The 15,413-nt window shown below is 44.7% G+C and overlaps 1 protein-coding gene across 5 annotated transcripts in view; it reads right to left on the reverse strand.

The window, feature by feature from the left end:
* Positions 1–15,413, reverse strand: part of SARDH (sarcosine dehydrogenase) — a 613,955-nt gene that overhangs the window by 144,023 nt on the left and 454,519 nt on the right. For all 5 annotated transcript variants that reach the window (XM_085612553.1, XM_085612590.1, XM_085612570.1 and 2 more), the window contains exons 16-17: positions 11,152–11,299; positions 619–712 (exon numbers count right to left, since the gene is read on the reverse strand). In XM_085612553.1, coding sequence (XP_085468679.1) covers positions 619–712; positions 11,152–11,299 — 242 coding nt within the window. The remainder of the gene's footprint in view (positions 1–618; positions 713–11,151; positions 11,300–15,413) is intronic.

The following is a 15,413-nucleotide window of genomic DNA, read 5'->3' on the forward strand; positions in this document are numbered from 1 at the left end:
ACGTGGAGAGCCAGCCTGACTAACCTTTCATAAAGTCTATAAAAGATATCTGAGCCCTCATCCAAGTTCAAACCCTACTCAGTTACTGCTTCATTTTCCCTTTCAAGGTCTGTGAAGACTACTGGAAAGTCTACAGAAGTCTCTCGCTGCTCATAGAACACCTCATCTATGATATCTTTAAGGTCAAGTAGCCATATGGGCCAGCATTACTTTGTGAAGAGAACCACGCTCCACTAAGAAGAGAAAGAGAGGCACTTATATAGAGATTTGAAGTGCATTAGACTACAGTAATGATCCGGAGGGTGGGGGTCACCCTAGACACAGACTCCAGCATTTGATCGGCTGCTTAATTCCACTTAAACAGAGCTAGTTACTACACAAGGAGGATACATGTTAGCGTTAAGGGGTAGGTACTCCCTCTCTCCTACACCAAGATGCCCACAACAAGAAATACCTCCCTATAAAGGCTGAGAACTACTTTCATATAATGGCGTCCCAAAAACTTTGAGGACTAAGAGTGGTGGAGAGCAAGAAACAGAAGTGGAGCAGGGGCCTAAGATAGAAAGACCAACACGCAGCATCTGTATCACACCAGGCGTTGACTGCTTGTCTTCTTACCGTGTGACCGGCAGCCTTCACGACTTGATGAGTTGAGAAGGGGAACGCCTCGTTGCTCAGGTCTGCCTCCAGCACCTCTTGCAGCACAGCACGGCTGTTAGAAGAGAGGGGTGAGTGTAACAGATCAACATTGATAGGTTAGCACTTTATTACAATTGAAATCATTCTGAGACCTCCAAAAGTTAAAATATGAGCCAGCAAACATGGCCAAATGCAGACATCAGACGTGCAACCCCTGCAGTGGAGGTAAGTTTCACAACTTCAGTGCCTCTCCGGGTTTCGAGTCCTGTTGCTTACTCTTGGTGATACTCAAAGCAAGGGAGTAGCCCGAAAAAAATGCCCCCACTTTCAATCACATGGCACTAAATATGCGAGCAAAGTGAGAGATCCCGGCAATTTCTATGCAGGTATGAGAGAACTCTTCCCACGTTCCCCCCATGGAAAAAAAAGTGGATTGTGTTTTTAAAGAACGAGTTTTAAAGTATTTAACCAAACCTTTTGGTCTTCATACCTTCTTTCCTCTGTGCCATTTTATATATACTCTGTCCTTTCCTTTGTTTGTGGTCTTTATTTCCTATTATTCGTTTTTAATGTTCTCCTTCATTTCTCTGACATTCTTAACTTCTATTTTTTACCTTTCTTTACTTTTTATATCATTCTCTCTCTTCCACTTTATAGTATTCTTTCCATCTTTCCACTCTCTTTCTATCTTCCTTTCCTTGTGACTGTTCTTTAGTTCCATCGTGCCACATTTCTGCCCTTCTTTATTTTTTTTTCTTTCCTCCACCTTTACTTCCTTTGTCCATTTCACCATTCATTTTTTTAATTCCTTACTTATTTTCCTGCCATCTTTTATCTTCTTTTCATTATGACTTTCTTTAATTCTTTCTCTTCTTTCCTTCCTTTTATTGCCCTTCTCTTCCATATTCCTCCCTTTGTGTTTCATTCTTCTTTCCCGTATTTTTTATTGTGCTGCTATTCTTCGATATTTCCCTCATATTTTTCTTTTATAATTTCGTGGTTACTGCTTCCTTTCCTGCCACCCTTTTTCAGGCTTTCCTTTTCCCTTTCTTTCTCCCTTTCTGGCTCCTTTTTTCTTTCCACTTTCATTTCCTTCCATTCTTCATTTACGCCTTCTTTCAACCATTCCTCCTTCCTTTCGGACCATTTTCCTTCTTCCCTGTCTTTTTTTACTTTTCTCTGCATTGCTCACTCAGGCAGTACGCCTCTCACTTATGTTTTTTCATTGCCATTTTTTCTCTTTCTTTACGTCTTTGGCACCCTTTTGCCCCCACTCAGAGTTTGGTATGTTTCTTCTTCCCTGCAATATTTATTAGCTTTAATCTTGTGACCTACACATCACAGATGTAGCGGGGGTTTCACTACGCCCTTGACTCAGAGCACATAGTAAATGCCAAATTGGAGCTGGGACAAGGTTCGAGTCTCGGCATCGGCTCAACATTCTATGATTCTCGCCAAATCACTTAATCTCCCCGTGCATATAAAAATGAATAGGACTTTGTGTAATGCAACTGTTGCTCATGTAAAGCGCTCTAATACTTTTGGGTCAAGTTTACGCTATATAAAACTGAAAAAAATAAAAGATAATGAGCTGCTTACCCAGCCAGAGCCTTACTCATTGAGTGTACATTAGTAGGGTAGGATGGAAGAACATGTATTCTTAAAATGCTCTATCAGAAGTATGAATTGTTTAGCACTATATGTAAGTCCACTTCAAGAAGATACAGGGCAACGTGTTACATTTCAAAAAGTATAGAGGAAGTCTGTGTGGATGCTTAAATACATAATCATGTTGAAGAACACACTGATATGATTTGAGGGATGTGTGCAGCTCAGGTGCTTGAACCTTGTATAAATAAGCATACACTTGCATTGAATGTGATGTCATGTGACATTGACTATATTTCAGAACAAATTCTGCCATAAGAGTTTTTTTTTATGCTAGTCTCAAGATATAAAGAATGCCCACTCTCACCGTTGGTGTAGTAATGATCCAGCAGTAAAAACCTTAAGTTACATACCTGGCTGACCAGGCACTGACAGTCGCATGCTACAGGCTTTTATTTTATATAAGGAGGTAAGAACCATGAACATTTCTGTGTGTGTTACTCTCCTATTCCAAAATGTAAATTAAATGTGGTTAATTGACGAACAAGCATCAGACCTAATTTTCCTAATAAATGCAGTCACCGGTCTTGGATTGTGGCTTTTAGCAGCCTCCAGGGCACTACGAGAAAGAAATTGTGCAGCAGTGACACATAGTGACTGGTCAGTGAAAGTCATTAGCACTGATGCAAAAGCAACCTGTCATTCTGTAACTTGGCCCAAGGAGGTGCTGTAATATAACTTTTGCAAGGAACTTCAAAGCAATGGAAAGGACTGATGGAGGGAGCAAAATATTTCTGTGGAATTAAAACTATTGATCTTGGGTCTGCGGTCTCAGTCAGCCCACTGTCTGAATTGACAGAGAGCTGGGTTAGTAAACAGAGACAATGTAACTCTACTTTGGATCATTGTTTAATATGTTACTTAGGAGTCAATTGCTTGGGCATAATATGTTTTGAAGATTCTCTGCCAAGAATGTCCAACCTAACTCTATAAAGAAGGCTTGCATTTCTAGAACTCTAGAGCTAGCATCATCGTCTAATATCAACATTTAACAATAGGAACCATAAACGCGTGCATATACAAATCTACTCTTAAGATAAGGAACACAGTCAAGGTGCGAACATTGCCACAGCTTTAATTTTGTATTTACGCTACCAAATACTGTGACATAAAAAGTTGATTTTCCATTATTTAGTTATGGAAATTATACAGAGAGTGGGACTTGGTTAATGATAATTGATTGGACCATTGAACTATAAAACATTTATTAAAACAGTAAAAATCTATGCAGGTGTATTTTGGTTGACTTCAGTTCATTTCTAGGTTTGAAAGACTTATGAAAGATTTTTGTTGACTTTGCATATCAATGGAGCAGAGTTTTTAACTTTACTCATTGGTGAATGGAATACCAATGCAGTTGGATCCATGAGCCATGCAATGTTACAATGTTCACACTATTTTTAAGTCAGTCAGTATAATTCCACTTTAGAAGGAATAGAATGGTGGTTTAAAATTGACTATATGTACTATCTTTTTATTTGGTGTTTTCCTGTCACCAAACGTTGAGTCTTGTAACCACTTCATAGAGCTTTGCAATTCAAATGTTATGTCACCTGGACGAAGGAGAAAACAAAATGCTGTCACATCACAAAGACCGAACTGGAGTTGTCCTAATGAAAGCCTCTGGCTTGTGAATTCTTACAAACCCCTAGCCATAAGGAATTGGGCACCACACAGCTATCAGACGCTGCTCGTCAGGGCTGGCACAATGTTTCCAATGGATTGATTTCTCATATTGCAATTTTTCAACTATTAACCTACTGGGTTTCTGACCACTCAGTCCCGCGAGTGGCCCCTCCTGCTCTGAAAATCTTCTCAGTCCTCACGAGGAATCTGACAAAAAATATTTCAGTGGCAAAGGGGGGTTGGTACCTCTAAAAGACTCAGCTTCCAGTTATCTCGGTATCACACTTTAGGGGGAATTCTACCTAGTAATTGGTGGAGATTACCATGCCACCGTCACCACCTCCGACACCCCCTCTAAGTTTGAATATGCCAGCAATCTCTGTTTCGGCTGATACCTGTCTGCCCAGAGTCTTTACAAGGGCAGAGAAGACTCTCAGAGCAGGAGTAAAACTTTTAGAATGGTCATAAGTCTTTAGACCTCTATATACCAAGGGCTTTTCCTTTCACAGTGGTCTTTGGGGTATGGACTTTTTGAAGAGACCTGGGACCTAGAACAGTTTTAATTACTTCTCTTTTAAGCATGGTTCCAAAAATATTTGGTTGTATTTTGCTGTAAGATCGCAACCCAAACAATCAGCTTCTTAGTTCCCAGTGTGAACTATAAGATGTAATGTCGCTTGCAGTGAGGTACCAGGTCCGGTCAGTGTCCTAAGCCAGAGAAGCTGCAGTAGTGGCAAGCCACTGATGACGTATGAACATCTAAGCTTCAGTAGCCCTGGGGATCTACTTTTGAGCACTTTGAGAAACAGGTCGCCCATGGAACTATATTGTGATCAAACAGATCACTGGGGTAGTGTCTTAATTGGACACTAGAACATCGGCTTTGGGACTGATTTCTACTGCTAATCATAAACCATCACAAAAAACACAGGAGAGAGAAAGGGCTTTTCACGAGTTGGAAGGGAATACTCCTGGTCCCCTTTGAACAAAGTAAACAAACAGTAGGAGGAGTACACCGAGGAGACAACTCAATGTCTCCGAAGTACTGGGAGAGGTGCACAAGAAGGGAAGTTCTCCTTTCTTAAAAAGACCCCTCACTCACCAACCTAGTTGGTGACATGCTTCATCATAGGGGTCCCACCCGAATAGCCGAATGCCATCCGGGTGTGCTTCGACACCTGATTACAGTGGAGCAGGTTATTTTTGTGTGCAAGTGAGTGAGAAGTGATTTAAAAATTGGCCAGATGTAACTCACTGATATTTTTTTATTCTGGAGCAACCGGACAATATTAAAAATGTTGGGAAGATGCCGTTCTCGGTTAAATTGACCTCCGGTATCTCTGTAGTGAGAAAATGTGCATAATAAGTGCATAAAAAGGTCTACATGTTTCAATCTGAAAATAATAGTACCAGGTTTTCATCAGGACCAGTGAAAGTGACCCGGGCGGTATACACACACTAAGATGTACCCTACCCTTGATCACTACAACCTAACCATGTACTCACAGTCAGGTGTCCTTTCATCCGATTCGTAGAAAGGAGAAAATCTAAAAAGACAAACATATAATCACAAGCAAACACAAAACGTAGCTGTAATGTAGTGTCTAGGAGGTTAAGTGCTCCTTATACTCCCAATTGCGTGTATTAAGAACGTAAAAAATACACACATCTTGACGTTTGCCTCATAGAATAAGAGGCAGTAATTGGTAATATTCACATTGTGCACAATCACTCGAGTGACAGAATCAGTCACTAAGGAATAAAATACACCCCACTGCTTATCATTCGGTCTGGTGAGTGTCTGTGCACTCAGGCTGGCAAATGATGCTGTAAAGTGCAAATGCATCAATCGACACACGGGGATATCAATTGGGCCTGTGAGTATAAATTACAACACCACTTTTGTCCATCATTAAAAGTGGGTGTCTACGCTCTCATACAAATCGGTGAGGGCATATGAATAAAAGCATGCATGCTGGTTATAAGAGCGTTGTACTCATGGTGCCTAGAATCATAGTAGGAGAAAAAATATGCGGTGCTTACTAAAAGACGCGACGTTGCATGCCTCATGGGAGTCGGGGTCGTGGTGCTTGCTCAATTTCACGATCTAGATAAACAAGCTTAACAAATAAGATGGAAAAATATCTAATGTGGCGAGTATCGGGAAAAGGGATCGCAGCGGAGCCACCCACGTCTCGCCCTCGAGACATCTGGGAACCACTACAAATATATTTACAGGAGCGCCTGGCCGCAACAGGCGAAGGAGATACTTCAGGGGGCCGGAAAATGTCGGTGCCGGGGGAATGATGGGGTGGGCCTAGTCGGGAGCCACCTAAGAACACTGTATGGAATATGCAATATTCCCTCTGTAGGGCATCAGAGCGCACCACTAGCAGCCAAACTTGTACAAACTAAATATGTGCTTTGGAAGCTAATGTCTTTGGCCTGTATTGTTTAAATTATATATAATAAGTCGCAAAGTGTAACTGCAAAATTCTGCTGGTAATTGGACTGTCCCCTTTCTGTTTTTAGGTTTCGCCTGGCGCTCTTGCCATGCGAAGGCTTCTTAGAATCAATACGGTTCCAGAAGTCGTGTCTCTGCTCCGCCTGCAATTTTCATTTGTGCGTGTCATTTGTCATCATGGATTATGCAAAACACAGTGTAATGATTGCACCGGAGGCCTTTTAATCCCTCCTGGTTGCCACCCTGTCCACTTTTGGCCCCGCCCACCGGGATTGGATCTTTTACTTGCGGCGGGAGACAGTGTCTCTTAATTAGTCGCTAAGCACTTTTTTTTGGCATTACCGTGTTTATCTTCAACAATAACTGATGCGCCTTTCATTTCTCTGGCGGGGCTTGTTTATTTCTTATGTCTGACGGTTGATAGCGACGTCTTCACCCATCACTAAATTATGTCACGCCATCCGGCAATGTCCAGCGCGCATTTTACAGGATATTGCTTGTAAACGAGTTTGGCACAGATTTTATCGAAGGACCACGTCCGGGTGAAAGGCTGAGATGGTTCTATCTGGATTCATGCCAGCGACTTTATCATACCCAGATCCCCCTTACTAGTGTTTATTTCACTGAGCTATTTTTTAATGGAATGAAGTAGGTCTGTGTTGAGGGCTTTATTTTATTTTGCCGTGAGTCTTAAATACTAAAATGTTCACATATGGGGTTTTGGGAGGTCTGTTGCATAGCCACACTTTTGCAAGAGCCTCCCGAGGTAACCGTTGCTATAAGGGGGTGTATTCTGCTACTCGCAGAGAGATGGGAGTCGTTAAGTCAGAGACTGCGATTTTGCACCTTCACCCCTTGCATTTGCTACCAGTCCAGAAAACAGATGTGACACTGGGGAGGGCGCGGCTTTGGCAGACCCCAACCCGTGGTTATCTCCGTGGACTCCCAGGCGGGGCACATGCGGTCGGGCCTCCTGTCTGTAGAGAAGATGGTTCTGTCCAGCATGGGGGGAGTGGGGAGGGAGCCCGTAGTTACCCCCACTGGTGCAGTGGGGGGGTGGAGAACTTCCAGGGATGTGTCAGAGGCTCAAAAATATCATTGACAAGTAGTCGAAGCCGGGCATTTGGCTGTGCGTCCAGAGTCACACCAATATGGCGATTTCTGTCTGTGGCTGTATGCAAACTGAGATGGGGAGGGACAAAGGGATGGAGTTTTTAGCCAGCGCCTTTTGCACCAGCGCGCCTCTGGTTGCCAAGCTATCTTCACCGATTTGGTCTGACAGCACTAGTGTGAGATTAGCTCACACAGCACACGTGGCAGGTATCCCCACACTCTACCCTCCACAGGAGTGGTTAGGGGGCTGGAGTGTCGACTGGTGGTAACACGTATTGCCACACGGTAATAATACCGTAGAGAGCTCTCGTGTGATCCTGCTGAAGTTGTGTTTTTTAGTTTCACCTCTAATTAAGTCCATAAAAAGAATCTCGAGTCCAAACATAACTAGGAATTGATATACTGGAATGTACATTCTTTAACTTTGGTAAATGAGCTGCTGTGGCCTTTGCTGACATATTGAATGAGTAGGCAACGTCTGTTGGGAGGAGATCGGATGATGTAAGAAAAGCTGGGCGTGTCTTTGCTATTGGGGGTCAAGGCGGCTCACCTTGGGTGGGCAAGCATGCACAGATCTATGGAAAGCGCGCCCGCTGTGTGCCTTGGTTTCAAGCGCTGGTTTGCAGCTGGGAGCGAGGTGCATTGCCCAAGAGTACTCTAGACTCAAAATTTGTTGGGCGTTACTTCCACCATGTTAAAGAGCAGTAGATGTTTCAGCACCCAGGCTAAGTTGCTGCAAAGCTAAATACTTATAAGGTCCCAAAGGCGAGACCGATAGCATTAAAAATGCAATAGGTCTCGCCTTTGATTAAGTTAAAGCCATTTGCTTTGCTAATCGTATTGTATAGCAAAGCAAATGGCTTTAACTTAATGAAAGGTGAGACCTATTGCATTTTTAATGCTTTTTCTTATTGCAAACTTGAAAAATAAAGTTAAAACAAAAAAACATTTCCTATACACTGATTTACACACTTATGAATCATTGTCTCTTTATAATGTGTGTGATGTAAAGTGCTTTAAAACCCTACACTGGTATGAGTAGTGCTATAAAATAAATTAAATGCATGTGAAATGGGCTATGGAGAGGAGATGGGTGATAGAGATGAGGGGCACCATTGGAGGTTGGTAGTGAGAGAATCCATGGAGAATGAGGTCATGAGGGGTCACCAACAAAGATTGTTGCGCGGGCTACACCAGCACTAAAGCTGGCCCCTGGTGGTCTGGTGCCTCTTGCCAGTTGCTTCCAGCTGTCAGCCAGCCCACATTTTCACTCTCAGTCCAGAAGGGCAAAATATCGCTCTCAAAGCTCAATTCGCATACCATCCACTTGCCAGCAGATCTGAAGGCCACTTGACCAGCGACCTTCCCCAACCCTTCACCTCCAACCCTCACCATTCCCTTTATACAGATACCCACATAACCCCTACAGGAAATCCCCCCATACTAACACCAGCCTCTCCCAGCATCTCACCCCTGAATCTGTCCTGGAGGGTGGTGGATACCAGGAAGTGCTATTCCCTGCTGCATACTGTCTTGTGCACAAGACATCCTGCTACAGAAAACTGGCACTGTTGCCAGGCTGGGGAGGCCAAAGTTTACCTCGAGAATATTTGATAAAATTGCAAAACTTCACCATACTTCAACAGAGGGAAAAATCTTCAGCTTCATTGGCGAATAAAAACTTTGTCGAGCACTACAGAGGCTCAAATGTTTATGGCCTTGCTGAATACTTGCGATCTTTGCCCATAATACATCGTTTTACACAGACTACTAAGTTATTGTGAATATAGAGTTTTACCATGGATTGATTGTGGCCATATCTGAGCCGAAGAATGTTTGCTGTCTATTCATTATTTTAAACTGCTATCCATTTCCTAACTGCAAAGTAAGACCTAGGGCCAGATTAGGAGTTTAGTGGTCCTGATGTGGGCCGCCACGTCACTGCCCCACTTCAGGACCACCAAACCCATGAGCGCACTGCCCACCAGATTATGACTTTTTCAGTCACTGGCAGGTGGCTCTTTGGCGTTCCGTCGGTGGTGCATATGAAATAGGTACCGCAATGGGAGCATCAAAGGGAGTACCTGCACGGCATGGACTGGTGCAGTCCATGCCATGCAGGTCCTTGGGTGCATGTACACAGGGTGAAACAACAAGTGCCTCCCTGCATGCACCCCAGGGCCCAGAGGCACAAAGGGGCCCCCTTTGTTTCCTCTCCACCACGGTTTTCATGGCGGAGTGGAAACTTGTAAATTGCTTGGTGGGACCGCGGTGGTCCAGCCAAGAATATTGCGGCCTCAAGACTGCCGCACCACCGCCAAGGATCTCTGATCCCTGGCAGATGCTGCAGTGCAATGGTGGTGCGACTGCACATCTCCTGATGGGACGGTCCGACCGCCGGTGTGGCTGGGGCTAGACTGCCACGCCACTGTGAGTCTGGCGGTCTGTAGACTGCCAGACTCCTCATCAGGCCCTTAACCTTTCTAAACAATGCAGCAGGTACAGTGAATTGAGCATGAGCCCTATTTCTGTGTCGAAAGGAATCTGGATTTGCAATCTAATGCACTGTATTAGAATACTACTTGAATGCTTGACGCAACTACCATTGGAGAATCAGGTGTATAAAGGGAGTAATATAGTAATTCAGTTGGAATGCAAAAATATCTGAAGCCCAGACTCAGAAAGGTAAATGACAGGACTCACCAGGGTTACTCCCCACCAACCACTGACTGCCCCAGGGCAGTGAGAACATACATTACCAAGAGAACCAGTTGTGAAACAAAAACATACCAATACATGTGGCACTAGCACCTACTGGTGGCCAGAAAAGGTCACTCCAGCCTCTGAGTTATGATCACTTTTAGGAAAGTCTCAGGTTGAATACTTTAGGAGCATTTGTGTGTAGAGAGGTCAGAGTAAGGAGCACATGCACAGTGCAGGTGGGGGTCACCTGCTACCACTACTAGTTGCAATAAAATGGGTAAATAGTCTTCGGTCTAGGCAGACAGCACTTGAAACCCGTGGTTCCTGTAGTGATGTGTGAGAGATCACATTTCTGAGGCAACGATCAATTATTCCAACCTTGAAGGTAAGGCTTTGAGAGTTGTGTGGTTTCTGTATCAGGATACTATCAGTACCTTGGGCCTTTTTTGCATGTCAGTGACAAGGTATTTTGGGATTTTAGTGAGCAGTGTTCACAACATAGATTTTACTAGGGCATAAGTGATGTCACTGCAATGGATGGACAAAGCACCAGCTAGAAGATACTTAGGGGGTGAGGAGGAAAAGAGAAGAGGTGGAAAACAGAAATGTTAAATTCTAAAAAGTAGTTAAAAAAAAGATTAGGACATGCCGGGTGGACATCAGAATGTGAATAAGATGTGTGGACAGTGGCAAGATGAGTCCATTCAGGTGGACAGATACTCAACATTTAGCTAAAGTCTTGAGTATAGATTGTTTACTATAAAAGCTTCCACTTTCCAGGATTAGCCTGCCACACAATATATATTCACAGCATCATTCTAACTGAAGCTGTTAAAGGTGTTTTCTCATCTGCAAAGGCCAAAGATGAATACACAACACCACTAAAATAATTTCTTGCACCTCGTTTACTTAGCAGAGTACTAGTCGTTTGAACTCACCTGGATGGTCCCTGCACACTAATCATGCCCATGTCATTGGAGCGGTCTATCATGGTGCATCGGAACTTCATGTCCTGCAGCACTGACATGATGTAGGACCAGTTGTGCTGGGCAACACCTCCACCAATGGCGAGATAATAGCCGTCCCCTGGGGAAGAAAAAGAAGGTCTGTTAGGAAGGAGGACGCTGTTGCTGGACCTCGTTACCCCGTTACCAATCGTGACAATTTGGCCAGAGTTGAACCCATACAGTACATAACACATTCTCCAGTCTGTGGTTGCACTTTTACGATTAGGAGTACCAAAAAACAAAGTATTGTTAGATCAAAAGCGAGGACTGGCCCAGTGTGTCATACAAGCACGGTTTACTTGGTCGCCATGATCAAGAGATGGGGAGGTTGAACTGCAAACATATCTTCTCTCCTTCCTTTTTTCATGTCATGGAATCCACACAAGGGAATCAGGAAATACCATTACCAACTTCAATCACTCGCAAACATATTGCAAGCACGTGTAGACCATTTCTGGTTGTGCAAATTATGGTTCACGTGATCAATAAAAGAGGATTTCAAAGCATCCGTGATATAAAAACACACATTATGCTTGACATTTCGCACCAGGATTTAAGTAGTGACTGTGGGACCATTACTTCTAAAACCCAACTCACCATGAAACCAACCAATAGCAACACTGGCAGTAGAAATAACTGCAGTAAAAAATACATTAGCTGATTTTTAAATATTTGATCATAGGTTGTTACTGCCTGAGCAACCACTCCTGCACAAGACTTTGGCCCTCTACAGGAGCCTGTTATTAGTGCATCAAGTACTAAGTATATTGACAATAAATATTTTATTCTATAAACTTGCTGTCAATATTTCATAACACCTGTTCATTGAGGACCCTGTCAAGGCCCTTGAAGCGCGTCTGAAAGACCGGGACGAGGCTTGATAAGCCCGGAAGCAATATTAAAACACCTTGAAGGCCAGGAAGGAGGCACTGCACCGAAGTGAGTAGGAGCTCCTGGAACATGCTGCGTTAGTTAAAAACAGCAGGGTGTTCTGGGGCACTGTTAAGAAAATTCGACAAAGGGGTGCGCCGGAAAGCCCACTCCTGAGTTGTTATATTTTGGGCCCTGAGTGGGTTTCGCATTTCAGTGCCATCTACCATTTGGAGGAAGAGGGGAATCTAGGGAACTTCTGTGGGGTAGATTATGCCACTGAGCAACATTTTTCGTATCACTACTGGAAGTAGTGGACGCTATTCGGCAGAGCCCAGGCGGCAAAGCCCCAGGGCCAGACTGGGTACCGATGGACCCCATCAAGTGCAATACTGACCTGTGGGGACCTCGGACAACTAACGTTTTTAATATCTCCTAGAGCAATAACGACCCTTTTTCATGGGTGTTATCTACCATCGTACCCCCTTCAAAAAAGGGGATCGTATGTCACATAAAAGTTACCGTCCCATCTCTCTTATGGATAGCACGTTCAAATTAATTGGCAGGGTAGTTTTTAATCGTCTCACATTTTGGGCCAACGATAATAACATCCTATGTCCCTTCCAATTTGGCTTCCGCCATGGACTGGGCACAGTGAAGCAGTGCTTGAATTTGATCGTTGGCAAGTACACTGTTGCCAAGCGCTGCCCTCTGTACTTGGCATTTATGGATGTTTCAATAGGCTTTGACTGTGTCAACAGAACCAAGCTGTGGCTGAGGTTATTGGGTTATGGGGTACAGGTGGCATTAGTGAACTTTTTGTACGTCTTACATGAAAATCTAGCTGCAAAAGTACAATTTGGCCTGGCAGGTGAATTGTCTGATGTTTTTCCCTTAGCCCGAGGGGTGCGACAGTGGTGCATTGTGGCCACCTTGACTCTTTATTATCTAGATAAATATGGGCTGTGCCCCTCCCTGATTAAGGCCTCCAAAGATATTCCTAAGATCGCTCACACACAGGTATCCGCGCTATATGCCCACGACGCTGTATTATTGGCACGGACCCCGAAAGCACTTCGGCCATAGTGCTTCGTTTCTTTCAGGAGGAGCTTAGATTTGACAACAAACTTTGTGAAGTCACACATCATGGCTTGTGGGCCAGGGAAGAAAAACATACTCAAGCTTATGATAGAAGGTCAATCGCTTGGTAGCGTGAGCAACTTTAGACACCTTGGGGTTATTTTTAGGTCTCGCCTACACAGCACGCAAGCGCTGTTTAGGAGGGACCTCTTGGAATCGCTCTGTACTTTCTTGGAAACTCGTGTATATTTTGCACTGTTTCCAATGAGTACTCATACATGCAGAGCATTTGCCTTGCGGGAGCGAGCACCGGCGCCATCTGTTTGTAATTATCGTGCCTGCCGCTGCTCGCTCCCACAAGGCAAACGCTCTGCATGCACGAGTACTCTTTAACTTTCGCGGCCGCGGTTGTCTTTCAGCGCTTGTTTTGAACTTGCAAAGACCCTTTAAGCACCTACCGTTTACTGGCCCTTTAAGAGCTCCTACTCACAGCTCAACTGGGTGGAGTCGAGAGCAGTGAGAGGTGTAGGGAGCGACCGGCTGGCTCTATGATCCTGCAGGTGAGCCAATCAACTTTAGTCTTGTTTCCCGGCAGTGTCTCATCACTGTGTACCTACAGCGGTCTTCTGCTGGGGTTAGATATGTTTTTTAAACTTTGGCACACATTTGCACTCATGCAAGTAATGGGACTCCAAAGGTTTTCTCTTTTTCCGGCTGGCGTCGAGCTGCTGCGAACTGCCCCCGATGGACTGCACCAGCTGCAAGTCATCTCTGAAGTGGCAAAAACTGGACATTAAGGCAGTGTCCCACGCCCCGTCACTTACTGCTAAGGCCTTAAAAATTTCGCGGCTCGTGCGGGCGAAGTTCGCTTGCCAATTCCTTGCCGCAACGCAGAGTTGCATCACTGCTACAATTGCAGCGGTCCTCACTGGGATAACAGGGCTCTTCTGTTTCCCTCCTTCCCCCTGGCCGCGGTGGTGACTTACATCAGAGTAGGCTTCTCCTTGCTGCCCCCAGACAAGAAAGCTTTGTGTACACCAGCACGTTGCCGATGAAGTCATCCAAGCCAAAGGGGAAGATCTTGCCTATGCTTCCAATGTCTATCTGCGTGCTGCCCCTGAAAAAGTAGTTTATGTAGGGGCAGCATGTTGTATATAAGCCGCCATTGTCCCCATATAGCCCGTGGTGTCGTACCCCCATTGGGGGGGGGGAGCTCAAAACATCCCCTGGCCATCTATTGGGAAGGTATTTTTGAGCCCACTTTGGTGTGCTACCTCTTGTTGGGCGTAGCGGCCAAAACCAGAATTTATGGGTCCTCAGCGGTTGTTATGGCACCGCCCCATGAGACCCCTTCAGGGCAGCCTCTGCTAAAAACAAGCATTGGCATAGCCAATAGGTCTCGCTTTTGGGACATTATAAGTGTTTAGCCATGCAACAGTTGATGTTGCACCAAGGATATTGTGCTGCATAATTAAATACTTATAAGGTCCCAAGGCAAGACCTATTGGCTATGCCAATGCTTGTTAACTCAATGGGATCATGTCAACCGCAGATCAACAGCTCACGCTTAAAGCTTAGTAGAACTGTTTGAGCAATATTGAATCTACATTGGTCTGTAGGGAAAGGGACCATTTTCCCCCCTGGGTGTCCCCGCCGCTCTATATGGTGCAGGGTTTGGGGTCATCATAATGCTTCCTTCCTTCAAGCTGGAGCAAATCACATTTTCCGGCGTTTACTTTATCTTCCACCCTCCGGCTCACATGCTATCATGCGCATGAGCTAAGCTTACAGTACATTTCAGATAAAGCAAAACTGGCCCCACTGCAGTTACGGATGAGTGTATGGATCAACCCGAGGCCAGCTTCAGCAGGGATGTCATCATGGACTGCCTAAGTTTGGACAAGGGCCTCTCCATCTCACGGCTAGGCTACATCTCTAAAACTTTAAGCGCAATGGGTCGGTCTTCCTTGTTCACTGATCCCTCAAATATTAAAAGGGACGATAAGTCGAAGTAGAGGCTACGGTTTCTGGAGCTTTGCCAAACGCAGAGGATGTGCAATGAGTTGAGTAGAGGCTCTGTGAGAGATTACTATAGGTTTTAAGCGCCTGCTGAACCCGTATTGTACCTGATCGTAGATCTCACACACTGGGAGGTTTCTCTCCCCTTACGGTTTGGCGGCTTTTGGGTTTTAAAAAGGATTTCAGCTCTCTGGGGAGATCTGACGCCGCCCTTGTGATGGGTT

This window comes from Triturus cristatus, chromosome 1_2 (genome assembly GCF_964204655.1).
Source record: "Triturus cristatus chromosome 1_2, aTriCri1.1, whole genome shotgun sequence".
NCBI lineage: Eukaryota > Metazoa > Chordata > Amphibia > Caudata > Salamandridae > Triturus > Triturus cristatus.